A 27,293-nucleotide genomic window follows, 5' to 3' on the forward strand; every position below is an offset into this window, starting at 1 on the left:
CAGGCCGCCCGCTGATAAGATCTACCATACATAACCCTAACATTATTTCATTTGCAGAGCTTATCCCCGCTAAGTGCATATCAATCTGGCCTCAAGAGAACCTCGAATGTTAGCAGCCTCCGGCGCAACACCAAGCTTTCCCTTTGCCATATCCCCACGTTTCAACATCCAGTGCGCAAACACCACCACCCCCCCAACCAGCAAATGAACCCCCCGAGGTGACACCCTTATTCTCACCCAGGGAATCGACCCAATTCCCTTCTCAACCCACCGCGCAAGAGCGCACCCACCACATCACAATGTACTCCTCCCTCGTCCGCCTCCAAAACACCTTCGGCTTCTTCACCACCGTCGCCTTCGTCGTCGCCCTCCTAATCTCCGCCTCCGACTTCCTGTCCCCCCGCACCCCCACCGTCAACGTCCTCAAAACAACCCAGCTCCAAACGGTGAAAGGCCGCGCGGATTACTACTCGTCCAAAAAGGAGGAATACGCCATCATCAAATTCACCCTTGACGCCGACCTCTCCTCCCTCTTCACCTGGAACACAAAGCAAGTTTTTGCCTACGTCACGGCCGAGTGGCCCTCAGCCCAAAACAACAATGCGACCAACCAGGCCGTGATCTGGGACACGATCATCACGGCGCCGAGCAGTGACCATTTGGGGAATTTTAGCCCCTCGAAGCTTAAGAGGTTGAGGAAGAGCGCCGATGGGAAGGGGATTGATCCTAGCCGGTAGGCGCCATCTCTTTTTTTTAAGTAGCAGCAATGGGATTGCTAACGACTCAACAGCGGCAAACTCCAACTCAAGAACCAGCGCCTCAAGTACCCTCTCACCCACCCGACAGGCAGGCTCGCCAACACAGAAGACGTCCAGCTCAAGCTTCACTACAACGTCCAGCCCTGGGTGGGTTTCCTGTCATGGAACCAGGCCCAGGACTGGGGCAAGTGGAAGGCGCTGAAGAATGGGCTGAGCAAAAAGTTTACGCTCCCAGCTATCAAGGTGAAGGAGCAGGCCAAGAAGAAGACCACAAGGGCTTAGAGGATCTAGCTTTTGTTGGGACGAAAAATGGAGTTATTGATTTAGCTATTTGGGGGTTTGCTTCAATTCATTGCCGGTTTTGACATCTCATTTCCTCACAGGCGCTCATAGAGTGTGAAGTTGATCACTATTCAAGCCCACACCATGAAAAATATATACACACTGTATGGGAAAAGTTAACAAAACCCAATCACAAAACGATTCATAAATGCTATGCCAATCAAAACACACAATTCCCCTTTGCTCCTATACCACCCCCCTTCCCTCCGTTTTGATCCTATTCCTAAACTCCTCTCCTCCCTACTTCTCATTCCAACTCCCCGACTCCCCGACTCCCCGACCTACATGTCCCTTTCCCGTACAGCCACTCAGAAACCATCCTGCCTCAACCAACTGCTACTACTCCCCCTCCTCCCCCTCTCATACAACCACTTGCTATTCAACGCCACACTGCTCCTCTTCCCATTCACCGGCGTCGGCGTATGCAGATAACTATCCCTCACACTATCCCCAAAACTCCCCGTCGAGCTCGCAAAGCTGTTGTTGCTCGTCGTGCTGCTCGCGAAGCTCATGGTAGAACTATTCAGACTATTGCTGAAGCTTCCCCTCCTCCCGGTATTTTGCGTTGCCTTTTGCAGGAGAGGGCTGACGACATTGGCGGCTTTGGTCGGGGAGGGTGAGTAATTCCCCAAGGGGGTGCTGCGGTTGGACAAGGGAGAGGAGGTGTAAGAACCGGAGGGGGAGCCAGCTATGGAGGGAGTGCGGGAGTATTTCGGGGGGGTTGAGATGTCGGAGGCGGGGGTGGGGGGTGCTCTGATGGGGGGGAGGCCGAGGAGGTCGCGCTGGGCGGGGGTGAGGGGTATGTCGGAGAGGTCGTCCTTGGGGCGGACTAAGGGGAGGAGGGCGAGGAGGATGTTGAAGAGGGGGATTAGGAGGAGGGTTAGGGGGATGTAAGAGCCGTAGGGGAGTTTTTCTCTGGGGAAAGGTGGTTAGTAGGTTGAAAAAGGGAGGGTTCGAGGGGGAAAACGTACAGTCTTATTGGGAGGTGCGGAAGAAGAAATCTTCTCAGGACTTGAACGCCGGCAATTGCGACGACATTATAGACGATTTGCAGGACGTTCTTTTGGGAGAAGGTGGTTCTGGCTTGGCGCGCTGTGATCTCGGCCAGGCGAGGGTGTTTCCAGTTGCCGGGGCTTTCTGTAAAGGCGGATGGGGACGAGATTTGCTTTGTGGGCGTCGATCTGACGGGTGTTAGGGACATAATGGGCGCTCAATGGGCGGCGACACTCGGTCGGAGGAACTGTCTCGCGATGGTTGGCGATGCGGTAAGATGCGCTCAGTGTTTTGAGAGCTGTAAATATCGTCAGAGCTATGTTGATTAGAAGTTCATGTCGGGATTGTCGTGGCGACGGCGGTCTATAGTTGTTGACCCCTGTTGATAGTGGTGGTTAGTAAGATGCGAACAGCCGCTCCCTCCTTGCGTCTCGACGTCTCGTGTGTCCGCTCACTGTTCTGGGCAAAAAGTGACGGTCGCGTCAAAACATTGAATCCAGGTCCCCAGTTCTCCAGGTCGATGCAAACGGGTTGCAGGGGTCCTGGCAGCTGTGAGACTTGGCATTTGCAGCTGTCTGTTTCCGGCAGGCACAACAGAGCTCCCCCCGCCATCGCGCATTTCCAAGCAACCGCCCCGCCCCCGTGTCCTGTCCGGCCCAAAACCTCCAGCTCGCACCCCAAGGTCCCGGATCTCCACCCGTCCCGGCCCGGCTGCATCTTCCAGACACTAACGAACAGGGCCCCTTACACCACCAGCGCGGGGGGCCACAACTTTTGTCTTCTTTGCATCACAAACCAACACAGCACAGTACAGCACAGCACAATCAAAGCCCCTCGCCCAACATGGGCACCTTTGATAACCTGCTGCTACAGCTTGACGAGGGCGTCACAGGCCTCTTCAAACAGTGGAATATCTGGACCAGTCTCATCGTCACCCTCTTCGCCGGCCTCATCACCTACCAGGTCTCGACCCGCCAAGATCCCGATATTCACCCCTTCCTCCTCGCTCGTCAGTCCCAGGCTTCCCCTGTCCGCCAGCCCAAAGAATCCTCCGTCTACCGGCCTCAAGCTGCCCCCCATGGTCTGCCTCTTCACACCGGCTTAAACGTCAAGGACCCCGGCGCCAACAAGTGGGCGAGGGGCCGTGATGGTGATCTCAGGGATATCTGGCGGCAGACCCTCGCCGGCGTCCAAGAAGGCGACGACAAGGGCGCAAAGGGCCGTATCCTCACCGTCGAGGGCACCGAGAACGTCAAAGAGCACCATCTCGACGCTCTTACTCGGCAAATCAACCTCATCGGCCAGCATCTTGTCGACCAAGGTGGCAACCGCGTGGCCGTCTACCTGCCCAACTCTGTCGAGTTGATCGTTATCCTTTTTGCCTGTGCCTTCTACAACTTGAACGCTATCATCCTCCCCTTCAACCAACCCGACGCCGCCGTCATCGACATGCTCCGCCGTTCCGCCGCCGACACGGTCATCACCGCCCCTGGATCTTTCCCTTTTGACGTCGTGGCCAAGAACTACCCCTCCCTCCGCCAACTGGTGTGGGTGGTCGACGAAGGAAGCAAACACATGGACTGGAACGAAGTACCCCAGGGCACCGGCAGCAAAGTCAATGTTGTCACCTGGCAAGACATCATCAACGACTCCCCCGTCGAAGCAGGCAAGACCCTCCCCCCTCTTGAGGACCAGTCCGAACCAAAAGACATCACCCTCTTCTGGCAACAAGGCCCCGGGCAGGAAGAGGAAATGGTCAAGTTCACCACAGGCAACATCGTCTCCGCCATTGCAGCCCAGCTAACCGCCATCCCCACCGCCCGCCGTCTCAGCCCCTCGGATCTTTTCCTCCCTGCGGATTCGCTGGCAAACTCGCACACTTTGGTTCTCACCCTCACGGCTCTGTTTTCCAATTCCTCGGTTGCGTTCAACTCTTCCGCGTCCGAAGCGCCCTCTTTGTCTGCGATCCTCAGCTCTCCGGCCGTTTCTCCTACTGTCATAGCTGTCACACCTTCTGCTCTGTCCCAAACTCACAAGGAGGTCTCGTCTGCTCTTAAGTCATCAACCATAGGCAAGGACCTCCACTGGCTTTTGTCTCGGTCCTTGGCCGAAAGTGGTGCTTTCCCCGAGAGTGGGTTTCTGACCAACTATTACAACCAAGCTTTCCGTCCCAAGTTTTCGGGCGGAAAGAAGTTGAGGTTGGTGTACACTGCTGAGAGGATTAACGGGGGGGGGAAGGTGAGGTTGAGCGGGGAGGAGCTGAATGATTTGAGGTTGTATACCGGTGCGAGGGTGGTGTACGCGTTGACGGCGGCGAGGGTTGCGGGCGCGGTGTGTCAGACGAACGTGTATGATTATCGGGGAGGGGAGCACTTTGGGCCGCCGGTGGCTAGTGTGGAGGTTGTGTTGAGGGATAAGGGGGGGGTGAGGAATAGTGATGAGGAGTCGCAAGGAGAGGTGAGTTTTGAAAAAAAAAATGAAAAAAAGAAAAAAAATTGAAACCCGAGAGAAGATGGTTTGCTGACAAAGATGATAGATTGTGGTCAGGGGCCCGGCTGTTGCTGGAAAAGAAGCTGGGTTGGGGGTTGTGGCGAGGGTGAGGGAGGATCATACTGTTGCGTTGATTTAGGGGGGGGGGTGTGGTAAGTGATGGTTTTTGGTTTGAATTCTGGAGAAAGTGATTTGTACATGCGTGCATAGCACAGGCACAATTTGGAATGAACAAAAGTCTTTAGGTAGACAATGACAGCAGCATAGATGGGAAATAAATCAGATATTTTTTGCTCGTGGTATCCTTCAATGCTAATCCTCGCGCCCTGCGCCCATATTTATGCCCAACATAAATGACCAAAAAACACACACATTAAGCCCCGTTCCTATACACCATCGCCCCCTGGTTCCTAAACATAATCGTATCCCTCCTCTGCATCATCATCAACGCCCTATTCAGCGCCGCCTCGCTATACCCCTTATTCTCCACCATCTCCCTCCTCAAGCTCGCCAGACTAGTGCTCCACCCAATCGCCAATCTCTTCTTCAGCTCCGACTCCACACGGGCGACCTCCTCGTTGAGCTCCCGGGATCCTTGGTTAGAACCCTGGTTGACCGCGTCCATGGTCGAGCAGAGGAACAGCCTGATCGCCTCGTCAACGTGCTCTTCTGTCGCGACGGGGGAAAGGGAGAGCTTGGCGAGGGACTCGGTGATGCGGACGATGGCCTCGAGCTGGCGGACGGTGATGGGGATGGAGGACCGGGCGTTGGCTTCGAGTTCCGAGGCGTGGACTTGCTTGCGGATGGCGACAAAGTGGGACGAAAGCTTCTCTGCTGCCGCGTCCGAGAGGCGGGGCGCGCAGCGGCTACACGGGGGGGTTAGTATTGCGAGGGCAAAAAAGGGGGAAAGGGGGGGACATACCTCTTGCAGTAGCTGATATACCTCCTCATCTTCTCAACAGGAATCTCGCTCTCCACTGCCCTCTCATCCTGCATCCCCCTCCCGCCCATGTGAATGCCCATTACATGCTTGGCTATTCTTTCGTCCTTGCCCCGTTCGTGCTCGTCCTTGACGATGAAAATCATGTCAAACCTCGACAGAATCGTCGTCTGAAAGTCAATATTCTCACCAGGGGTCTTCATATCATCATACCGCCCAAAAATAGGGTTCGCCGCCGCCAACACCGACGTCCTGGCGTTGAGAATGGTGGTGATGCCGGCCTTGGCGATGGAAATAGTCTGTTGCTCCATGGCTTCGTGGATGGCTACTCTGTCTTCGTCTCTCATCTTGTCGAACTCATCGATGCACACCACACCGCCGTCGGCCAGGACCATGGCTCCGCCTTCGAGGTAGAATTCCCTCGTTGACTGATCACGCTGGACGGAAGCGGTTAAACCTGCTGCCGAAGAGCCCTTGCCCGAGGTGTAAATCGCGATGGGGGCGGCTTGCTGGACGAATTTCAGGAGCTGCGACTTGGCTGTACCGGGGTCGCCGAGCATGAGGACGTTGATGTCACCACGGAGCTTCATGCCATCAGGCAGAATCTTCTTGCTGCCGCCCATCAGGAGGCACAAAATAGCCTTTTTGATATCGCGGTTGCCGTAGATGGAGGGAGCGATGCAATCAGTCATGACATTGTACAGATCTGGGCGGCGGGAGAGTTCAAGAAACTCTTGCTCCTCCTCTTCGGAAAAGACGGCCTGGCCCTTGGCGGTTGAGTCGATGTCGGTCTGGATGCCCACTGCGCGGAGGTAAGGGGTGCGGATGGCAACGGCGCCAGAGGTGTTTTTGGAGCCTTTGGATTGGTAGATGGAGAAGATGCCCATTACTGTGCATCTGGATCCGGGGACGACACGGTTGGTGAGGTAGCGGTCGGCAGAGATCAAGACATGGCGGGGGAGTTCACCGACCGGGACTTGGTCGGGTGCCTCCTGGAGTTTGATGATTTGCTGGTCGACGAATTTGGACTTTTCGTGAACGACAAAGTAGGGGTCCATGGGACACTTCTCGGTTGGGTCATTTGGGACGCGAGCGCGGCCGCATGTTCGGGGGAGAGTGACGCCGCTGAAACCGCCGGATACGTGAAGATCTTGTGCGTGCTTGCATGTTCGGCATTCGATGTGGACTTCTGTCGCCTTTGAGGACATGACCGAAGCACCAATGACGATACCTGGTACTCTGACCAGCCTCGAGATGGTGAGGGAGTCTAGGTTACGGATGGAAATATCTTCGGCATTCGAGTGAAGGAGGAGTTGGTGAGGCGGGATCTTGACATTTGGGTCGTGAGGGAAAACAATTCGATGGGTACACCGCTGCAGGGCGAGCTCGAAGAGGGGGATGATTTCTGCTGGCTCCGTCACCAGTTTGTGGGCAATCTCTTCGTTGAACTTGATCAGGTCGCCGATGTTGACATCGCAAAAGTATGTTTTCAGCAGGGCATGGTCGCGCAGTTGATCTCTGTAAATGTAGACATTATCGAGTCTGAAGTCGAGAATAAAGGCCTCGAGAAGGGCGCGGATGGCACTGTTGGAGTCTTCATTTTCGGCAAATGGATCATTGTACACCCTGCTGGCAAAAACGGATTGGCGATCCATGTTGATGAAGACTTGTTGGTGGTGGTGGTGGTGGTGAGGTAATGGCGGGCGGTGAAGTTGAGAGTATCTAGAGGTATGGAGGGGCCAAAAGTTGAGATGTCTACAAACAGAAATCAGGGGTTTGAAAAGTCGCGTCGCGTCGCGGCCCAAAGCGCGTCGTTATTCTAGTAGCGATGGGTTTAATTGCCCCGGTAAAGGTAGGGTACCCAGCTTGTCGGGTCTGCCAAGGCCAATCGGATAAAGAAATAGACCCCGTTATGCTGTTAGATGATGTGGCCTATGCACGTACCAAGCTACCTTAAGGGTATGCCTGTGAATTGGTGATGGGAACGCATTTGGCAGGCTACTCCTAGCCATCTCTCAGCACCTTCCTGTGACGACGACGGCTCTACGACCTGCCCTGAAGCTCGAGAAGGCACTCGTTACTGACCTCCTCCTGACCATCTACTCGGCGACGACATACCACCCCGTTTTTGGAGCATTGCCGCGCTTTCATCTGTTGTATCTGTCCTGTCAGCTACAGCATGATACCCCGGTGATCTGTCAGCTTCGCAACTGTTGTTAGTTAGGGGATGCACTTTGGAACCCCTGGATGGTCTCCAGCAAGATCATAACTTCGCCTTGCGGCCGGGGAACATCAGTGGGGTTGCGCATCCATCATCATGTTCTCAAACCAGGGTGGGCGCAAGTCGGTCGATAGCTTGTCGTCGACATTGTCCGCCGGCCATCGAACGGAGTTCCCATTTCACGGGTATGCGCTTACCCCCTGTCTCCCACTGCGCGGCCGCCGGTCCACAGCTAACAGCTCGACAGCAAAGGACCGAGCAGCCCACAACGCCAACGTAGAGACTCGACAGCAAGCTCCATCTACTCGGTGGGCGGATCGCTGGACGCCTCCGCCGGTTGGACCAGCGCCGTCTTCGAATCGGGTCAGAATGCCATCTCCACGCTGCTGCAACCCCCTATAGTCCGGACAGGCCTGCTTCCACATACGAGCGCCCCTGCTTCGAGCGCGCACAAACCTCCGACCGCCCGAGACATACCTCCCGTGACACTTACGAATGTACCCCACGTCGATGCTTCCGAGTTCAGACCATACCTCTCCCAGGTTGGGGCGTTATATGAGCAGTTGCGGCGAATCCAAGCCGAGGAAGACGAGAATGCGAACGCCTCGAACCGACGAAGCACCAAAGCTGACGAGGCGCCCGAAACCCCGGTGGACGAGGGTCATTTGCGCCCTGCAAGACGGCCTGGCTTGTCGTCGAGGAGAACTTCGACTGCATCCATCTCGTCCCTCACCTCGATAGACTCTCCCACTCTTCCTCGGCGACCCAGTTCCGGTCTCAGAACCCGACAAGCGCAGGGACCACCACCTTTGTCGACCGTTCCCGCTGTATATTTTGAGGAGGACTTCCACCTTGAGAATCCACGGACTTTTGATGTAGTCAGCGAGCGATCCGAGGTGGTAAGGCCCGCGCCGGGGGATGATAAAGGGGGACCGAATGGACAAGCTGCGGCGCCTCGGAAGGCTCTAGCGACCAATGCGATCTTACAGGAGAAGCTCTCGTGGTATATGGATACGATTGAATGGCATCTGATTCAGTCCATCTCGACGGCATCAACGACTTTTTTCAGTGCGCTGGGTTCTCTGCGGGAACTGCACTCGGAAGCGGCCGACTCAGTAGAGAGGATCAAGGCACTGCGCAAGGAGCTGGAAAACCTAGACGAAGAGATTGCTACAGGGGGGCTCAACATCATACAACAACGGCGGAGGAGGGAAAATCTGAAGCAGTTACACGACGCCGTCACACAACTCCGGAAAATAGTAGACGGTGTTGCCGTCTGCGAGTCCCTTGTGGATGCTGGAAACATCGATGAAGCTTTGGACAACATCGATGGCTTGGAGAAGCTCATCGCTGGCGAATTGCCCGAGGGTGGCAGTCAGTCTGGAGTGAGTCTGGTGGACCTGCGGGGTGCCACAGCTCTCCAGGGCGTGAGCAACGATTTGTCTACTCTGCGATTCCGGATCGGAAAGGCATATGAAGGAAAGTTTCTCAACACTCTGCTTACGGATCTCCAAAACCACGTCAAACAGGTGTCTGCGCAGGAGGTGCTCATGCGTTGGAGTAGTGCTTCCATGCGAGCCCGCGGCGCCCACAGTCGTGAACCATCGGCGTTCCCATCTTATATGGCGGCGACAGACATTCTGAGGATAGAACTGTTGCCTAGTCTGACGGGGCTGCATCGGGCCAAGTTCATCACTGTGGCCGCGACTGCATATCGCGAGGCAGCGATGAAGGAGATCAAAGCCATCATCCGACGGCCGCTGCCTAGCTCCAGCGATGACGACGACACGACGTCGATGATGTCGATGCAGTCCAGCTCGACGATGAACCGAGGCGCCAGTCCGCGGACTCAGCAGGACCGGTCCATACAGTTGGCTAGAAACCTGCGAGCATTGGACCCTCTGGATGCCGAAACCTTGCTGGTAAAGATCTACATTGGTGTTACGGAGGCTCTCAGGAGATTGAGCACACAGATGAAGGTCTTGTTGGATGTTGCAAGCACGATAGGCGACGCAGGTCCATCCGGGCTGAAGTCGCCACCGCTCAGGTCGCCCCCTATGAGTCCTCCAGCAAGACCACCATCGAGAGCTGCGGTCGAGGCCCAGGAGGAGATCCATGCGGCTGTGGATATTTCCAACTTTCTCGGGCAAGCGATTGACGCAGCTCAGGAAAAGATTGTCAAGGTGCTTCGAGTACGGTCTGAGCAGAGCAAACGGCTGGATCTTGTCTCCTTCCTGCGGTACTTTACCCTCAACCTTTACTTTGCCAACGAGTGCGAGGCCATATCTGGACGGAGCGGCACGGCACTGAAGACGCTAGTCAATGGTCACATCGCAGACTTTGTCAAACTCCACGGCGACGCACAAACTCAAAAGCTCGCCCAGGGCATGGAGTCAGACCAGTGGAACGCGGCTGACTTCACCGAGAAGGACACGGACCTGCTGAATCGGATTCTCGAGTGCAGCACCAGAGATGCTGCCGCGTGGACGGAGGGCACGCAGGTCTGGCATCCCCATCCGGACGCGCCGCAGGAAAGGAGCGAGGCCAACGGCGGAGGAGATGAACCAGACGTCGTATCCGCCCAAGCAAACGGCGGCGGCAGCCCTGCTGCCACGAGAAGCAGAACCCGCAGCGCTGTAATCGAATCCGAGTCTTACCTCCTCCCCAACTCGGCCATCCTCTGCATGACGGGCATGGAGAATTTCTTGCAGCTCATCACCTCGATCCCGTCCATGACAACGGACATTTCGTCGTCCCTCATCGCCTACCTCCAGCTTTTCAACTCGAGGTGCAAGCAGCTCATCCTGGGCGCGGGAGCGACTCGGTCTGCTGGGCTGAGAAACATCACGACCAAGCACCTCGCTCTCGCGTCCCAGGCGCTGGCTTTCATGGCGGCTATCATCCCGCATGTTCGGGAGTTTGTCCGGAGGCACTGCGCCGGGTCGGTGGTTACGTCTACGATGGGGGAGTTTGACAAGGTGAGGAGGGACTTGATGGAGCATCAGAATAGTATTTATGACAAGCTGGTGGAGATTATGACTGGGCGGGTGGGATTGGCGGGGCGGAAGGTGAGGGCTTTGGCGTGGGATGATGATGATGGGAAAGGGGGGTCGGTTGTGAGTGAGTATATGGAGGGGTTGGCGAAGGATACGGTGACGCTGCACAAGAACTTGACGAGGCATTTGCCCGAGGGGACGGTGAGGTATATTATGATGCCGGTTTTTAGGAATTACAAGGAGACGCTTGGGGGGGCGTATAGGGAGGTGGAGGTTGGGATTGGGGGGAGGGAGAGGTATGTCTTTTGTCGAGTCCTGATTGCTTGGGAATGGTTGCTAATGATGGGACAGGATGCTCCGCGACGTGGAATTTTTTCAGTCACGACTGGGAAGGATTGATGGGTTTGGGGACGCGGGGGAGTTTCTTCTTGGTGTTATTAACTCCAAGACGGTTGTTGGTAATGCTTCGGGGTCGTCGTTGGCAGTGGTGGATAAAATACCGTCAAGGGCGGGGTCGAGGGCGGCGTCGCCTGCTCCTCCTCCTCCTCCGCCGCAGTTGGGGCACTCGTTGAGTGTGAACATTTCTACGAGTCCGGGGATTGAGGTGGAGGAGGGGAAGAAGTCTAGTGAGAGTAAGGAGGGGTCGTCGGAGGGGGGGAAGAGTAGTGCTGAGGAGAAGAAATCGCCACCGCTGCCGGCTGAGGAAAAGGAGTAGGACTTGGGGACGAGGCAGGCGAGAAAGATGGGGTATTTGAGCGGGGTTGTTGGGCAGAGGGGGAGGGACGTGAATGTGCTTAGATGAGGGGGTTTGTTTGTGTCTGAACTATTGTTTTTTATTATATACCTATGGTTGGTTTTCTAGATGTGCTGTATCGGGGGTGGGGGAGGGTGCTTGCATGATGAGCTAGTAGCTATTATGGTTATAGGGGTAGTTGGTTTATAGGAAAAAGGGGATTTGAGCGATGTTGCATATTGTGAAACTTATGGGGAATTGGGGCACACCTGGTTGGCATGTATAATCAGATGAGATGCTAGATACTGGTCGAAAACCTACTGTACCTATTCTTCGACTCTTTTTGCGGACTTTGGCAGGTTTCTTTGGATAACGAGGTAGCATGTCAATATGACCTGTCTACACCTTTCCATTGTTCCAAATAAGTTTAAGCGTAAAAAAAGAGAAATTCTAGGGGGGGCATTACCCCCCATGGAGTTAGGGATATGTACGGTCCCTGACCTGCCTTGTATATTATTAACCACATTATCAACCACATCAACGCTCACACCCTTGCAATTAAAGGCTCGGCAAAAGCCTGGTAATTGAAGTCCTCGCGGAAGGCCTGGCAATTGAAGGCCTAGTAATTGAAGGCCTAGTAATTGAGGGCCTAGTAATTGAAGCCCTGGCAATTGAAGCCCTGGGTGAGGTGGTGTGAAGTTGAAGGCTTGCATTGGTGCGTGGGCATCGAGCATTAACACCACGGCAGTATATTTACTACAATACTTCCAAATATAAGAATACACTGTGATTTGTAGGGCACAAAATGCACTGCGATGCTGGTGATAATGGAAATGAACGGGTCTGATGGGAAAGGTATGTTGTGGTATGGGGGGTAATGCCCCCCCTAGAAAAAGGGTAATAATGCCCCCCTAGAATTTTTCTTAAAAAAAAAAGAAAAAAAAAGGTATGTAAAGTATAATAATCCCCAAACCAGATTCCCAGAACCCAATAATGAACCGATATATCCAAAATGCCATAACAGTCATAAAACTATACCACCGCCCTCCCTACTTATAGTATTAGGAACGCACTCCCCCCAATAACCCCAAAAACCATCGCCGCCGTCACAAACCCGGCCGCGACCCTCTCCCCCGTGGTGATGGGCTTGTACTCCTTCCCCGTCATCCAACTCCCCGGCCCGTCCGCACCCCCATTCACGTCCCCCTTGCTCGTCCCGCCCGTGTCCCCCGTAACAGGCACATCAACCCTATCCACCAACGTCGACGCCACCGCGCTCAAGGCATTCATCTGCTCCCCCACCCCGTTCATCCCGTCATACCCCCCCTTTGTCCAGCTGAACCCACAAGCCGTCCCTGGCCTGCCACGAAAGGGTTGTTCCCCAGGTGGTGCCTCAGTCGGCGAACCCGAACAGGCCTTCGCCGCTGCAATAGCGCTATTGGTCAGAAGCGGGGAGATGGACTCGAACGTATAAGGCGCCAGCTGTGTCGTCCTCGCCAGCCAACGAGTGAGATACCCCTTGAAACTCCGCTGATCAATATCGCAAAATCCCGGAGGTTCACAAAACTGTTCAAACATGACCCTCTCCCCATCGGTGCTGTTGGTGAAGAACGTCCTCTCGGCGGAAGCCAAGTGGCTGTCGAGGCGTCGTTTCCAGATCGGGTTCCCATCGGTAAAATTATACATCACCGCCGACCCGTGAATGAAAATGCCCGCGTTGTACGTCCACTGGATCTCGTCGATGGAGTCACAGCTGTTGCCCTCCTCCGGCTTGACCGTCACACCGTCTAGCACGTCACCATCCCGAAAAAGGCCGGTCTCTTCCTGCCAGGTGTAGATCTTGGCTGCCCACTCGGCGTAGGTGACGTTACCCGTGAAGCGAGCTAGTCGGGAGGCGATGTTGAAGAAGCAGCCGTTGGAGATGGAGTTGCGGTAGTTGAAGCCGCGGTTGAAGCGGAAGATTTGCCAGGGGAGGCCGCCGCCGCAGCCGGAGGACTCGTTTTCCTCCCAGCGTTGGGCCCATTGGTTGAAGACTGCTTGGGCGAGGGCGAGGTATTGGGGTTGGTCGGGGCCAGGGTCGGGGAATTTGAGCTCGGCGGCTGTCATGGCTGTCATGGCCCAGAAGCCTTGGTCGTCGTTGCCCAGCGTGCGGGTTTGGTTGCGGGGCATGAAGTCCCGGGTGGGGGCGGCTTGGTGGAGGATGGCTTGCTTTGTGATGTCGTTGTAGGTGTCGTCGCCGGTGAGCTGCCAGTAGTCGATTAGGGTGCCGAACATGGCGCCTGCTTCCCACCAGAAGTAGGGGTCTGGGAGGTTGCCGGGGGTGTCGCCGGGGAGGTGGCCGGTGTAGTATTTTGTGAGGCCGAAGGCGATTTCGGCGGCGGCGGCTTTCACGGAAGCTGGAGGAGGGGGGGTGAGGTTAGGTTGGTGATAGTTAAAGGAGGAAAGGGGTAAAGGGGTAACTGACCTTCATCACTTATTACCATGTCAATGGCTGTGACAGTCTGCATCAACAAACTCGCCATCCCAAGGATGCCTCCTAATAACCTCATGATATCGAGTGTGCGTGTGTATGTGTAGAGAAGAAAATACAACAAAAAAGAATTGAAGAAGCCTCTACCAAGCAATGATAGAGAAACAAACCACCAAACCACCAACAGCGTCAGAGAGCTCAAGGTATACAGCGAAGCAACTGATAGTCCATCCGTGAATAGGTATATCAGTAGGTGTCCGGTATGGTCCTTTCCGTTTGTCCAGCCTCGAAGCAAATCCGAATCGTCGAATCAGTCTCCCCTTCTCTTGTCCTACAACAGTTGGTCTCAGCCCTCTAGCAATAAGGTTGATATCACCCTTCTTTTCAGGCCCCCAAATTCCAAGCCTTCCTTCCAACTTGTCGCTTAGAAACTGGAGCGCGGCCGGCCGTTGGTTGAGTGAGAAAACAGCCACAATGGTAACCTCGTATCGTCAGACAAAAAGTCCGTCCCAAGTAGGTCGAAGGATCCTTCGAACAGTAACAAGATTGCCAAGCGCGGGGACAGTGGGAGTCGAAAACCAAGAAAGGGCACAGCCTCAAAGAACGTATAGTCGAAAGGGAAATATAGAAGTCGCAAAAAAAGCCTAACCCAGAGGTGTGTATATCTGTATATAAAAAAACGAACGCTCACCGACCGTCTAGGTGGGGGTTGTTACTTCAAATCGAAACGAAGGAGAAGAGAGAGAAAAGAGAAAAGAAAGAAAGTCACACCTCTAAGCCCATGAACCAAAATGGCAGATGGACAACAGGCGGTGGTGATGTAAAAGGGAGAAGGAGAGGAAGTGAAAGAGAGAGAGAGAGAGAGAGAGAGAGAGAGAGAGAGAGAGAGAGAGAGAGAAAAGATGAGATGGAAGATCACAGATCTGCCCAGCTGCCAAAGTTTCACAAACCCCCATCCAGCCTAGACCTGGATGGAAAAAAGACAAGAGGGAAACAAAACACATGAATCTCAGCCCAAGCCAAGTGCAACTGCAATTTGGCTTGCTGCTGACGCCCGGTTGACTTGACATGTCGACCCCAAACCTGATGTGTTTCAGGTGCCCCGTTGACGTTGTCCCGGAGGGCTGTGCAAAGAGAGGGCCGACCCCTGTCTCCCCCCCACTGCCGCGAATTGCCATCAGTTGAGATCTGGATGTCTTGGCATGAAAAGATCTTGGATCAATCATGCTACATATCAGACGGTTGTTAGCTAGTGATATCCAGAAGAGAATACGTCGAGACTGCCCATGCCAGTTTAGAAAGGTTTCTCTTTGCTAAGTCGACCCCTGATTGATGACAACACAATGACCACCACTCAAGCATGCCAAGGCTCGAATGTTTCCAGACCAATGTCTGTCAAGTACGACTTCACTTGACCCAGAGAAATCCTTCATAACCTCCTTTTTGTCTATCCTCTATATACATCATAACAGTAACAAGATTTGCGCTGAAAAAACACGCAACGAAATGGGTATCCTAACACTCCTCAACCTACGGCAACTTAGTGCTTGCACCCGTGGGCGCAGGCCTTGTGCTTCTTGCTAGGCTTGTCGCCATCCTCCTCAGACTCATCGTCGTCAGACTCATCATCCTCGCCATCGCTGATGTCGTCGCTCTCCTGGGCCTGCTCTGTTTGGTTGTTAGTATTCTACATTCTGTTCACTGCTAACTCTGTCAACGGGGGCCACTTACGGAAGTACTTGAGGGCGTTGGGCCAGAGGTCATCAGCAATGGCCATGGCAACGGTATCGCCATCAGGGAAAATGTCAAGCTCTTCCTCGTCCTCCCAATCCTCATCATCCTCATCCTCCTTCATCTCCTCATCCTCCTCGACCTTCTCGCCGGCCTGGCGCTTCTTGCGGTCCTCGGCCTCCTTCTTGAGGGCCTCGATGTTCTCCTCGGCGGAGACTCGTTCGCCAATGAAGCCGAAGAAGCAGAAGAAGCTCACAGAACCAGCGTCCTCGGCTTCGATTTTCTCCTTCAGCTCCTTCTGCTTGGGGGTGAGCTCCTTCTTCTCCTTACCCTCCTTCTTGGGGGCAGCCTTCTCCTCCTCCCAGGCAGCTTTGGCAAGGGACAAGAGACCGTTGGTCAGGTCCTTGCCGTCCTTCCACTTGATATCGACAGGCTCGCTGACATAGCCGACGAAGCCGTCCTTGCCGTGGCGCCACCAGAACTTCTTCTCGAGGACCTTGTCCTCAAAGTAGTCATTCTCCTCGAACTCGAACTTGATGGAGACGCTGCGGGGGTCTCCGCCCTCAACGGGGGTGTCAATCTCGAAGCGCTTGACGTCAATGGACTTGATGGAACCGAGGAGGATCTGAGCATCGGTGGGCTGGATGAAGGCGTCAATGTCCTCGGGGGCCTGCTCGATAACAAGGGGCCAGAAGTGCTCGATCTTGGAGACGATCTCGGCGCGCTTTACGTAGAGGTCCTTGGAAAGGTTGTACTGGTGGCGGACTGGGCGGTTCAAAGCGTTAGTATTCGGCAGTCACAAGGGCGCAGCAACGGTCGCTGGGGTGGGAACTCACTAATCTCGGTCTCGACATCGTCGAACTGAGCCTCAATTTCACCCAGCTGGTCGTAGGTAGCGAAGATCTCTTCGGCGGTGACGATGGCCATTGTGTCTGATTTGAATGGGTAAAAGACTGGGGAGACGGGTCGAGAGTGAGATGTGAGAGGAGGAGAATATGCGGTGAAGAAGTAAGAAAAGAAGTGCCGTGGGACAGAGAGTTGGTTGGCTTTTTAAGCTACAGGTAACTGATAGACCCTCGACAGGCGCAAAAAAAAAAAAAAAAAAAAAAAGGTTCTGCCCCTCCTCGTCGCAAGGCAGCCTACCAGCAGAGTCGCATCAATGCTGCGCGGGGTCCTGCCCTTCCATCTGCCCCGCCAAAAAGTTGTGAACTGGAGCTTGGCATCCACACAACTGCGAAAAGATAGTGGGGTAGCAAGAACGGCGGAGACCCGGGACCCTGCCAAGCAAGGTGGGGCCGTTATGCGTTCAACGGCGAGCTCTCTCTGCCGGCCTGCCCGGCCCGAGGGGTATCCATCCCGTGGGTATCCATCCCGGGGGTCTTTCTTCCAGGCACGCCAGGTTCCCGCTCATTAACATTTGGCCTCTCAAACTTCTTTTCCGTATGCGTTGCTATAAGGTGTGGGCAATTGTGTCGAAAGCTCCTTCTGGCCCGTCTAGTTGTGAGTGCTCGCTTGACAGTTGCTGAGAGTGTGCCTTCTCATCATACAGTCACCAATCACGAAACATACAGGCAGATAGGTAGCCACACGATTGCTATCTCTTCCTTCTAACCTTAGCCTCAGCCCCGGCTTTGACACAGGGCTGTCGGGAGCTCACGGCGGGGTACCCCCACCATAAAGTGCCGTTACGCAATGAGAAGCTCTCACAGACTACGCCAATGACAGCGTGGAGGTCATGAATAACCCCCGCGGAACCTCCATGGACATAAATGGCCTATAAAAAGCCCTCTTGCCCTTTTTTCAAGCAACCCGTCCTCTTATAAACTTGTTCATCTCATCCTGAAGCCAAACACAGCTGTCACAAAGCAAAAACACGAACGCGTGGAGAAAGGCATACCAACAGCAGCTCTTTACCGCCAGTCTGCAACGCTGAGGCCCTTCCCTTCCGCTATCGGGCTGTGTTTCGTCGGAACAAGCTGCTTTATCAGTTTCCGTCTCCTCGATGAGCTTATCTCTCCTTTTCGCAAGCACCTTCGCCAGCAGCCAGAGCCACAATGCATTGTGTCATTGTTCCCCGAAGTCGGGACCGTTCTTTACTTCTGCCCCAAGGTTATCAACGGCCTTGGGGTTTGAGGGGGGTTGCTCTTTGTCCAGTCGGACGCTCCGCAATTGACTTTCTCTTAGTCAACAGATGGCGCTCCTTGCCAGCAACTGCCAGCGCGTGACCGCATCACCTTCCCAATAACTCGTTTTCAGGTGTCATCCCGAGTTCATCTGCTGCCTGACCGGTGAGCGTTTGGGTAAAGCGGCGGTTCAGTTGCCGATGGAAGGATTGATGTGACGACGAAAAAGCCGATCCGAACTCACCCGCTTCCGGGATGCTCACCGGCCACCGGAGCTCATTTTTTAGAAGCAACAATCGGGTTTTGTTTTTTGAACTCGAAACGTATTTTCGTAAATTTTGACTCACGGTGGCGGTAAAGCTGCCGAGACACAGTATTGAGCCTTATTCCCATCAATTGGGAAATAGGAAGGTGTATAAAACGCCCCCAGGTTCTCCACCAAGGAACAACCCTATTTCAACCTACCGGCACTCAAGTAGACAAACCTGCCTCGAACTTGCCGAAATTCTCGATTTAGTTCAGTTCGACATTCAACAGGGTCGGCAGAATGGGCGGCGTCACTTTCATGGAGGGCAACCCGGACCGGAAGTTCCCCGAGTCCCGGGTCCTCATCATCATGACCGGCGGCACGATTTGTATGCAGCCCTCCGCTGATGGCCTCGTCCCAATGAGCGGTTTTCTCGAACTTGCCATGGCTCCCCGACCTTCCTTCAACGACAGCACGGCTCCGTCCAGTAAGTATACCTTACCTTTATCACCCTCAGTTCTACACGTTGACTAAGCCCCCGTCACAGCCAATATAACAGCCTACACAAAAGAAGGCCACAAACTCACCCTATCCTCCCTCCGGACCCCCACCTCAGCCTACTGCAAACACATCCGCTACTCCATCCTCGAGTTCTCCCCCCTCCTCGATTCCTCTAGCATCGCATCAGCAGGGTGGACAGACATCGCCCTCACCATCCAGCAAAACTACCACCTCTTTGACGGCTTCGTCATCCTCCACGGTACCGACTCGCTAGCTTACACCGCTTCGGCCCTGTCGTTCATGCTCTCTGATCTCGGCAAACCAGTCATCCTCACCGGCTCCCAGGCCTCAATCTTTGCCCTCCAATCCGACGCCGTCGACAATTTACTGGGCAGTCTCATCATCGCAGGCACATTCACCATCCCGGAAGTCTGCCTTTTTTTCCATCACACTTTGTTCAGAGGGAACCGCACAACAAAAGTCTCGGCCTCGAGCTTCGAAGCGTTCGACTCCCCCAACTCTGACCCCCTGGCAAAGGTGACAAGTTTGGGAGTAGATGTAAACTGGGGTTTAGTCCGGCGCCCAACCCGCATCAAAGAATTTAACGTCACCAAAACCCTCGACACGACTCACGTTGCCTCGCTTCGCATCTTTCCCGGCATCTGGCCGCAGCTGGTCGACTCTGTCCTTCGTGTCCCTGACCTGAGGGGTTTGGTTCTCGAGACGTTTGGCATGGGGAATGCGCCGGGGGGTGTGGATGGGCATCTCACAAAGGCGATCAAACAGGCGGTTGAGAGGGGGATTGTCATTGTCAATGTCAGCCAGTGTACTAATGGCTTTGTGAGCCCGTTGTACGCGCCGGGGACGGCGCTGGGGAGGGCGGGGGTGGTGTTTGGGGGGGATTTGACGACGGAGGCGGCGTTGACGAAGCTGAGTTATTTGCTGGCGTTGAAGGATAGGGGGACGGTTGGGTTGGAGGAGGTGAAGGAGATGATGGGACGGAGTTTGAGGGGGGAGATGACGGAGTTGAGGGTTGCGAGCTTTGTTCACCCGGCTGGGGTGGTGGAGGAAGATGTGGTGGGGAAGATTACGGCTGCGGGTAGGTTTTTTTTTTTTTTATTGTTGATTTTCACATTTCTCTTGAGTGGTTAATCCTAACTGTTTTATTTTTTTTGTCTACAGAATCAGCCTTTACAGCCCTAGGCTACGCAATCAGCAACGGCGACCTCCGCACCGTACGGGAGCTTTTGGAAGGGGACGAGTTCAACCACCAGCTCCTCAAAAAAGCGGACTACGCTGGCAACACGGCCGTTCATCTTGCCGCTGTCGGGCCCGAGCCAAAGATCCTCAGGGAGGTCCTCGAGCGGGGCGCTAGCGTACACGTCAGGAATCGGGCGAACAACACGCCGCTTTATTTGGCGGAAAAAATGGTTGCCAGCGGGACGACGCCGAAGAGTGAGGAGTGTGTCGGCTTGTTGAAGGAGGCGGGGGGCCATCTGTGGTTGGAGAATGAGGAGAGCATGGCTAATAGCCGGAGGGGGTCTGTGGGGGGCAGTGAGAATGGAAATGGAGTTAACGCCAAACCAGCCGAGGAGAAGTTGACTTTGGAAGTGGAGGCTCCTCTCCTTGGTGACCCAGAGAGTTTTCTCTGGGGGGGTGCAACGGAGAAGGTCCGTCAGGAACACGACGCTGTGTGGAAGAACGCGATGGAGAGAGTTCGCAAGGAGCAGGATTCTGTCATTGAAAGAGCACGCAAGGAGCTGGATGCCAAACTGAGGCAGGAACTCGTAATGGTCGAGGCTGAGAGGGCCAGGCTGCTGAAAATTGGGGATACGCCGAATGTGCAGGGTGGTGCTGACGATATCGAGTCGACAACGGGAAAGATCGTCAACTGAGGGGTATACCCGAGCTGCGTGGTGATTTGGTTGGAGATGTTTTCTTGGGGTCTGAATCTTGAGACAGCGTACATGCTTCATGTAGACGTCTATGCCCAAGTTTTTGGCCATATGATATGTGGTTTCGTTTGGTTGGTTGAACATGCAAGAAATTATCTACCGATAGGTAGATCGGGTCCGTTTTTGGGTCTTGTTTGCGGGTAGTATCTAGATAGATCAGATGCTCAAGAGTTGGGGGCGGCCTTTTCGTGAGCTGCTCTGTTTTGTTGTACATGTCAGTAGATGTAAACCAATCGTTAGTTTTCAACCGCGAGGCTGCAGCCTGAAGACCATCAATGGGGGCTAAAAGACACCATATCTACCGGCAGGCTACCGATGTAAAGGCCTCATCACACGCAGACGCAACTCTATACATGTGCACTTTTCACTCACTTGCAGCTTTACAAACCTATGCATACCTAGGGCGAGCGGCCGATCAGGGGGGGTAGTACAAACATTTGTAGTTCGCTTGAGGAGCTGGCCTGGTTCATGAGTAGGCCTTTTCCCACACCACCTCAGATGCAGCTCACCCTCCATGGGGCTGGTTGCCTCGCCCAGCTTCGGCACGAGTAAGGTACCCGGGCTTTGGTGTTCATCTGTGAGGTGGGTGTTCAGCTGCAAGGCCTGCCGGATCAGGATTGGAAATCAGAAGTGGGCCGGTTGGATAGGTGGCCTTGTGGAGGTGGCCGCCGGTTGATGTAAGTGACGACTGGATGGGAAAGGAAGGCTGGGCTTTGCCCATATGTGCTTCAGGGTGTATTCATCTTCAAGAGTTTGAACTTTAGTTGAATCGAGGGGAATGGCCTTATTTCAGCTCAAGGCGGCCGCTGAGGCTGGAGATGACGGTTTTGTTTATGGAGGGAATGGGATGCCTCCAGTGGCTCGTGGTTGTTGTGGCTGTTGCTCATGCCTGAAGCATATCCTTTTGCCTCTTGACCCGGAGTGTGCCTGGATGAGTAGGTAGGAATGAGTCTTGAAGAGTTTTCTTTTTTGCCTTGAATCCTACGTGGAAAATTAGTTCAGGTGATGAGGAATAAGAGGAGCCGATGCTAAGCTTGAGGTTCCTACAGCCTTGCTTGATAGGCTTCTGAGGGTGCTGGGATGGTGTGTGGTGGTGCATAACCGAGGCACGTTGACTAACGGAATCCGCCCAGGATGACACACTGAGTAGATAGTGCCTTCCCTTCTAAGTGTCGAATGGTGGCCCAGGTGATGACTTGCAGGCAGTGACAGGACACCGGCAACCTCTTTGTGAGGGATTGCGGTGACTAAATCAAGAAGTGTCATCGTTATACTTCTTTCAATAACACCCCTTGCTCTTGGTTGAGCCTCATCTATCGCAGAGACCACCTTTGAAAACAAGCTATCGCCAAATATCAATGAACATTCGGTCAGAAAAAACTCACCACATGCCGCCTGACCTTTTCGACTTTGCTGTTGTTGCCTAGGCCATGTTTGACCGAGATCACCGGCAGCCCATATCATTCTCTCTGTCAGGTAGGTGTTGGTTCCATACCTGGTACTGTTTCACTTGCAAAAGAAGGGTTCACCACAGGACGTGACTAGGTTCTCGGTGAGTGCCACAGCATACGATGCTGCTTTTCCACTCTTGAAGCTGCTTGCATGCCCGAGGGTGGGGGACGCTTTGCAGCAGAGCGTGCAGTTGGGCCTTTGTTGTTGGTTCGACCCTTCATCCACCACACCAACGATCGTCCAGAATCACCTCTCGGTCCCCTGCATCAGGGCCCTTTGGGCCGCAGGCTATCGAGCTTGTCGAAAAGCAGTCAAAATAAAGCGGGAAAGGCAGCCATTCCTTAAACTTACCACTTCCCTGGGTCACCCGGGGCTGGTATCACTCTACCCAAGTCCCACAGGAGCGATATCACCGTGGCCTCACTGCGGGTCGGACTAGGCCGGCCTAAGTAGCGACCTTTGGTGTTGTTTCTCCTCATCACCGGCCTCCGCGACGGAGCGCGTTTTGCGGGGTTTACACTGCACAGGCAAGCAACACTGCAATTGTTTGTTTGTTGTGGTCTGTTCTCAACCGGTCCAGTAACTGCGCAAGTGGTTCTCTATGGATTCCAGAGGACCCGGGGGAATGGCTTGTACTAGAATATCAAGACGAACGTGGGTTAAGCATGTGACACAGCAGAGACGCAAGACAGAAATCTCTGCCACTTCTTTGCGGGAGACAAAACATTAGCCATGCTGCTACCCGAGCACCTCTCCCCCAGAAAGTTGATCTCTGTGTGGCCACACCATTTCTCGTGAACGTATTGCCACAAGAGAGGCAAGCACGATGAGTTTGGCACCCGCTGATCCAGAAAACTGGAAAAAGAGGACAAAGACTGGCATGAGCGAGTGTTTTCCCCGGTTTCTTCTCTGTAAGGCTGATTTGCGGATTTGGCTGCTGCCCAAAGGGGGTAGTTAAGCATGGCCCGCGTAATGGGTAAGGCGACCTCTTCCTTTCTTCCTACCTAGGTAGGCTTCATGCACGTCTCTGCTCTGGTTTCTCGGCCTAGGAGTATTAAAGGGCTCTGCTTCCTCCAGACTTTCTTCTTCTGGATTGAGTACTTGCAGGAAGGCTCTCGACCGCAGCCAACAGCTTGACAGAGGCCTCAATACCTCCAGAACCAACTCCTCACGGCCCATTTAACAGCGGCTTGTTGGTGAAGTCGGTTTTCTCTTCTCTCTTCTTCTTTCTCTACACAGGATTCTTCAGACAATATGGACTTCTCCCACCTCCTTCGGACGGCTCTGCCTCCATTTGTTGGTAATATGAGCGCAGAAGACAACAATGCCACCCAGAATATCGTCGAAACCCTCACGCCACTGCTCGGTTTGCAGTTCAACCCATTTTTGAATCTGTTCATGATTTTCTACGACTTGGCCGGCGGTCGCCTCGGCACACTGGGTTTAAACCCAGCGTATATTCTGACCTCATTTGGACTGGCTTGGGCTTTCAACAAGACGTGGGTGCATATCTACGCAAACGTCCTGTCAATTCTGGGAAGGTATTTTACCGCCTCGGTTCAGGTCAACAGCGGGGATAACATCTACGACCACCTGATGAAGTTCCTCGCCAACCGGCAGGACATGACCGAATCTCGCTCTCTGACGGCAGAGACGTGGTTCAAGCCAACATCAGAAGAGGCGGACGAGGCAGACTTGTTCCGGACCAAAATCTCGCCCGACGGCGAAGGGGTCAACCTCAACTTCTCCAACCAAGAGTCCAAGTGCCCCCCTCGTTTTACGCCCGCAATCGGACTGCACAACTTTTGGTTCCGGGGCAAGTATTTCGCGCTGAGCCGGCAGCAGGAGACGCTGCACACAGACAACAGCTGGGGCGGCTCGCAGTACAGGGACAGGGAGTCACTTGTTCTGTCCTGCTACGGCCGTTCGCCTGAGCCTATCAAGCGCCTTCTCGAGCATGCGAAGCAAGAGTACTACAGCGAACACAACGCCAGGACCATTGTCAAACGTCCGGCTTCACAGAGCATGAGGAGCTATGGTGGCCGGCACAGCTGGTCCATGGTGGCAAATCGGCCGGTTCGCCCCATGAAGACGGTGGTACTGGATGAGAAGCAAAAGGTGCAAGTGCTTTACGACATGAACGAGTACCTCCACCCTTCTACTCCGCGATGGTAAGTATTTCTATCACGAACCGCATCATCTGGAATAATATTTTAACTCTCTATTTCAGGTATGCAAATCGCGGTATTCCCCTCCGTCGAGGCTATCTTTTCCACGGCCCGCCAGGGACAGGCAAAACGTCGCTGTCCTTTGCCCTGGCCGGTGTGTTTGGCCTTGACATTTACGTTATCTCGCTCCTTGACCCGTCTCTAACCGAAGAAGACCTTTGTGCGCTCTTCAACTCCCTTCCGCGTCGCTGTGTGGTACTGCTCGAGGACATTGACACAGCTGGACTTGCTCGCCCGGGCGACTCAACTCCTGCTTCTGAAGACGGCGACGACAGTGACGAGAAGTCCAAGGACAAGCCAAAGAAGAAGGACAGGGATTCCAAAGACAAAAAGTCTTCGGAATGGAACGTCGCCGACTTGGCCCGGGAGCTCAAGAAGCAGTCATCGAGTGAATCTACAGATAAGAAAGGCATTTCACTCTCTGGCCTGCTTAATGCTATTGATGGCGTCGCCTCTCACGAGGGCCGGGTTTTGATCATGACAACTAACAAACCGGAGACACTCGATGAGGCTCTCATTCGCCCCGGGCGGGTCGATCTTCAAATCGCCTTTACCAACGCCACCAGGGAACAAACCTGTGAGTTGTTCAAGCGGATGTATGACGCCGACCGGACCGCCACCACCCCTTTTCAAAAGGAGGACAGACCCCAGTCTACCGCCACCACCCGTCTCCGCTCCCGCCTCGCCTTCTTCCGTTCTCCCTCCAAAAAAATTACAAGGACCATCTCCGCCCCGGTGGTTCGTCAGCTTCCCCTCAATGACAACAGCGGCGAGAAAGACGGCAACCTAACCGACACATCGGTCACCACAACAGCAGTCGACCTCGACTCTGACCTCTGCTCCCTCCCCTCCTCTGCCTCCCCAACAAAGATATCTTTTGCCCCGGAGGAAGTCAACAAGCTCCTCGCCGAGGAGATTGACGACCTGAAACCCATCACCCCGGAAGAACTCGACAAGATCGCGCAGGGCTTTGCCTCCAAGATCCCCGAGGGGCAGTTCTCGCCTGCGGAACTGCAAGGGTTTCTGCTCAAGAGAAAAAGGGAGCCGAGAAGGGCGCTGAGGGAGGTGGGTGTTTGGGTCGAAGGGACGCTGGAGCAGAAGAAGAGCAAGACCAAGGTCGTTAGGGTGCAATGACTTGAAGACAGAAAACCAGAAAGGGGCAACTTTGCTGGATGAATTCTTTTTGCTTTTTTACACTTAATATTCTCTAGTTTGTGGTCTTCATATTTTTCGCACCATGCGGACTTTCTTTGAGCAGAGCGGGGGGCACAGACGCATACACCTGAGCAAAGATTGGGTTTCAGCAACGACAGGATGTTTTTTCTTGGGGGTTAGGTTAGGTAGGTAGGTAGGTAGGTAGGTAGGTAGGTAGGTAGGTAGGTAGGTAGGTAGGTAGGTAGGTAGGTAGGTAGGTAGGTAGGTAGGTAGGTAGGTAGGAAGGATATGGACATGGAAAGAGGATGGATGGATGGGGGGGCGTTGGGGTTTCCTTTTCCTTTTTGTTTCATGACGGACGATCGGTATCTATCTATTGTGAAGTTTCGCTTTGTCTTCTTTTAGAAATGCAGAACATGAGAATATGAGGTGTATGAAGTTCCTTGCAAAACGACTCTCATCTCCAACCATTTTCTCGTACTCCAACTTGCCCCCTGGTCTGATCGAGTGGACTTTTCATCATGTTTTGCTTTTCAGATCCCATACCTCCTCCTTCTTCGACACGCTTCCTCATCCTAAACATACCGGAACACAAAAGCTGGTTTGGTCCCGTTTGCCGGGTTGGTCCCCAGGCCGGGGCCGGGGCCGGCTCGTCTCGGCTTTCGGCGGTCCCCACCACCCCCGTTCTGGCCCCACCCCTTTCACCCCATCCCACCCGGTCCCGTCCAAACTTATCACACAATGAATGTCTATTCTTTTTTGTTTTCTCACCAACAAATCCCGGGTCCCAAAGCCCTCCTCCGTTTTGCCTCGCTTATCCCGCTGCCCGTCCAGTTGGATCAAAGAAAAAATTCAAGCTAGAAAGTAGTAGCACCGGCCGCTGCCGAGATTCATGCGTTAGCTATTACGGACCTACCGAACCTGAACCTCCCACATATGTAAAAAGTTCGGACGACGTAACTCCGGGACGGGTCAGCAATGGGGGGGTGTCTTGCGACTGGGAAGTGGTCCTATTGGTGGGCTTGCAATCTTGCATGAACAATGAGATTCCCTGAGGATGGTGTTGTGGGATTTTCTTTACATCCACTGCCCCTAGTCTGGTATTTTGTTGGGTTGGCATGGCTGGGAGGTTTGAACCGGCAGGACGGCTCGGTAGAGATGACTGATTTGGGGTTGGGGTTTCTTGTGAGTAGTGTCTCCATTGTTACTAACTGGACGGCTCGGTACCTATGGCCAACTTGGGACTGGGGCATAGTTGTGGGTGTTATGATGTACAGGATGGTGCGGTATATCAGTTGTTAGCTATTTGTAACTTTGAAGGTTGGGTTGGGGGAGATGGCGAGGGGGTTTCCTATCTGACGATGGAGTTTGTCCCGTAGGCGGGGGAGGAGGAAGGCTGGTAGGTAGGCATCAGCATGAAGCTGCTGACACACCTGATTGTGATGAATGATGCTAGCTTGGGATGGATGAGAAACGGTGAGATGGCCATCAACTCCGTTGTCTTACTTTCAGTCTGAAGAACACGTTGATGATAATCATGCTCATCCCGTCTCAAACCATCCTCCCAACCGGCCCGATCACGACCCAGACTTACCTCATGTTTCAACCGTCTGCCTACTTCCCCGGTCAGAGGGATTGAAGCTGACCCGAACGCACAATCGTGGCGTGGATTTATGCTTGACCTGATGTGCCTTGCAGATCCTCCACATTTTCTTCGAAACAATCGAAACTTTGGGAGGAAGGAAGGACCGGTCGTCAGCTCCTACTGCAAGTGCGGCTGGGACCGCTACCTGCCTTGCCTTCTGTGGAGCGAGGCTTCGGTGTTGGAAACTGTGGCGTTCTTTCCTCCAAAAGTGTGTGGTATCTGCGGTCGGGAGCACTTTCTTACTTGCTCTCCTGGATTGTAGGTAAGGAAGGAACTTTGCGATCACCTCAACATAGAGAATAGAAGTTGTGTC

General features: G+C 54.0%; 9 protein-coding genes across 9 annotated transcripts; 5 read left to right on the plus strand and 4 right to left on the minus strand.

Annotated features, from left to right (window-relative positions):
• Nucleotides 1-7: 7 nt before the first annotated feature.
• SPC3 (Signal peptidase complex subunit) lies at nt 8-1,275 on the plus strand. The gene is made up of 2 exons (XM_062888041.1): nt 8-733; nt 791-1,275. The coding sequence occupies exons 1-2, from the start codon at nt 300-302 to the stop codon at nt 1,038-1,040; spliced, it is 684 nt and encodes a 227-aa protein (XP_062746233.1). The 5' UTR covers nt 8-299; the 3' UTR covers nt 1,041-1,275.
• Nucleotides 1,276-1,402: 127 nt separating this feature from the next.
• Nucleotides 1,403-2,657, minus strand: QC762_211440 (uncharacterized protein). The gene is made up of 2 exons (XM_062888042.1): nt 2,072-2,657; nt 1,403-2,015 (listed from the first exon to the last, which is right to left on the minus strand). The coding sequence occupies exons 1-2, from the start codon at nt 2,299-2,301 to the stop codon at nt 1,409-1,411; spliced, it is 837 nt and encodes a 278-aa protein (XP_062746234.1). The 5' UTR covers nt 2,302-2,657; the 3' UTR covers nt 1,403-1,408.
• QC762_211450 (uncharacterized protein) lies at nt 2,497-4,864 on the plus strand (the record flags this gene model as incomplete). The annotated part of the gene is given in 3 exon segments (XM_062888043.1): nt 2,497-2,901; nt 2,913-4,550; nt 4,630-4,864. The coding sequence occupies 3 exon segments, from the start codon at nt 2,497-2,499 to the stop codon at nt 4,720-4,722; spliced, it is 2,136 nt and encodes a 711-aa protein (XP_062746235.1). The 3' UTR covers nt 4,723-4,864.
• Nucleotides 4,849-7,275, minus strand: MCM5 (minichromosome maintenance protein 5). Its single transcript, XM_062883399.1, has 2 exons — nt 5,506-7,275; nt 4,849-5,449 (listed from the first exon to the last, which is right to left on the minus strand). Exons 1-2 carry the CDS (start codon nt 7,176-7,178, stop codon nt 4,957-4,959), a joined length of 2,166 nt encoding a protein of 721 aa, XP_062746236.1. The 5' UTR covers nt 7,179-7,275; the 3' UTR covers nt 4,849-4,956.
• Nucleotides 7,264-11,883, plus strand: QC762_211470 (uncharacterized protein). Its single transcript, XM_062888044.1, has 3 exons — nt 7,264-7,929; nt 7,992-11,036; nt 11,092-11,883. Exons 1-3 carry the CDS (start codon nt 7,841-7,843, stop codon nt 11,453-11,455), a joined length of 3,498 nt encoding a protein of 1,165 aa, XP_062746237.1. The 5' UTR covers nt 7,264-7,840; the 3' UTR covers nt 11,456-11,883.
• A 643-nt stretch (nt 11,884-12,526) lies between these two features.
• Nucleotides 12,527-14,022, minus strand: QC762_211480 (uncharacterized protein; the record flags this gene model as incomplete). Its single annotated transcript, XM_062888045.1, has 2 exons — nt 12,527-13,869; nt 13,947-14,022. The coding sequence occupies 2 exons, from the start codon at nt 14,020-14,022 to the stop codon at nt 12,527-12,529; spliced, it is 1,419 nt and encodes a 472-aa protein (XP_062746238.1).
• Nucleotides 14,023-15,352: 1,330 nt separating this feature from the next.
• On the minus strand, nt 15,353-16,939 carry QC762_211490 (uncharacterized protein). The gene is made up of 3 exons (XM_062888046.1): nt 16,511-16,939; nt 15,675-16,439; nt 15,353-15,611 (listed from the first exon to the last, which is right to left on the minus strand). The coding sequence occupies exons 1-3, from the start codon at nt 16,599-16,601 to the stop codon at nt 15,484-15,486; spliced, it is 984 nt and encodes a 327-aa protein (XP_062746239.1). The 5' UTR covers nt 16,602-16,939; the 3' UTR covers nt 15,353-15,483.
• Nucleotides 16,940-17,145: 206 nt separating this feature from the next.
• QC762_211500 (uncharacterized protein) lies at nt 17,146-20,763 on the plus strand. Its single transcript, XM_062888047.1, has 4 exons — nt 17,146-17,174; nt 17,246-18,531; nt 18,592-19,644; nt 19,728-20,763. The coding sequence occupies exons 2-4, from the start codon at nt 18,345-18,347 to the stop codon at nt 20,438-20,440; spliced, it is 1,953 nt and encodes a 650-aa protein (XP_062746240.1). The 5' UTR covers nt 17,146-17,174; nt 17,246-18,344; the 3' UTR covers nt 20,441-20,763.
• A 991-nt stretch (nt 20,764-21,754) lies between these two features.
• Nucleotides 21,755-25,803, plus strand: QC762_211510 (uncharacterized protein). Its single transcript, XM_062888048.1, has 3 exons — nt 21,755-24,123; nt 24,183-25,564; nt 25,617-25,803. Exons 1-2 carry the CDS (start codon nt 23,207-23,209, stop codon nt 25,312-25,314), a joined length of 2,049 nt encoding a protein of 682 aa, XP_062746241.1. The 5' UTR covers nt 21,755-23,206; the 3' UTR covers nt 25,315-25,564; nt 25,617-25,803.
• The last annotated feature ends 1,490 nt before the right edge of the window (nt 25,804-27,293 follow it).

This window comes from Podospora pseudocomata (assembly GCF_035222375.1).
Source record: "Podospora pseudocomata strain CBS 415.72m chromosome 2 map unlocalized CBS415.72m_2.2, whole genome shotgun sequence".
NCBI classification, from domain to species: domain Eukaryota; kingdom Fungi; phylum Ascomycota; class Sordariomycetes; order Sordariales; family Podosporaceae; genus Podospora; species Podospora pseudocomata.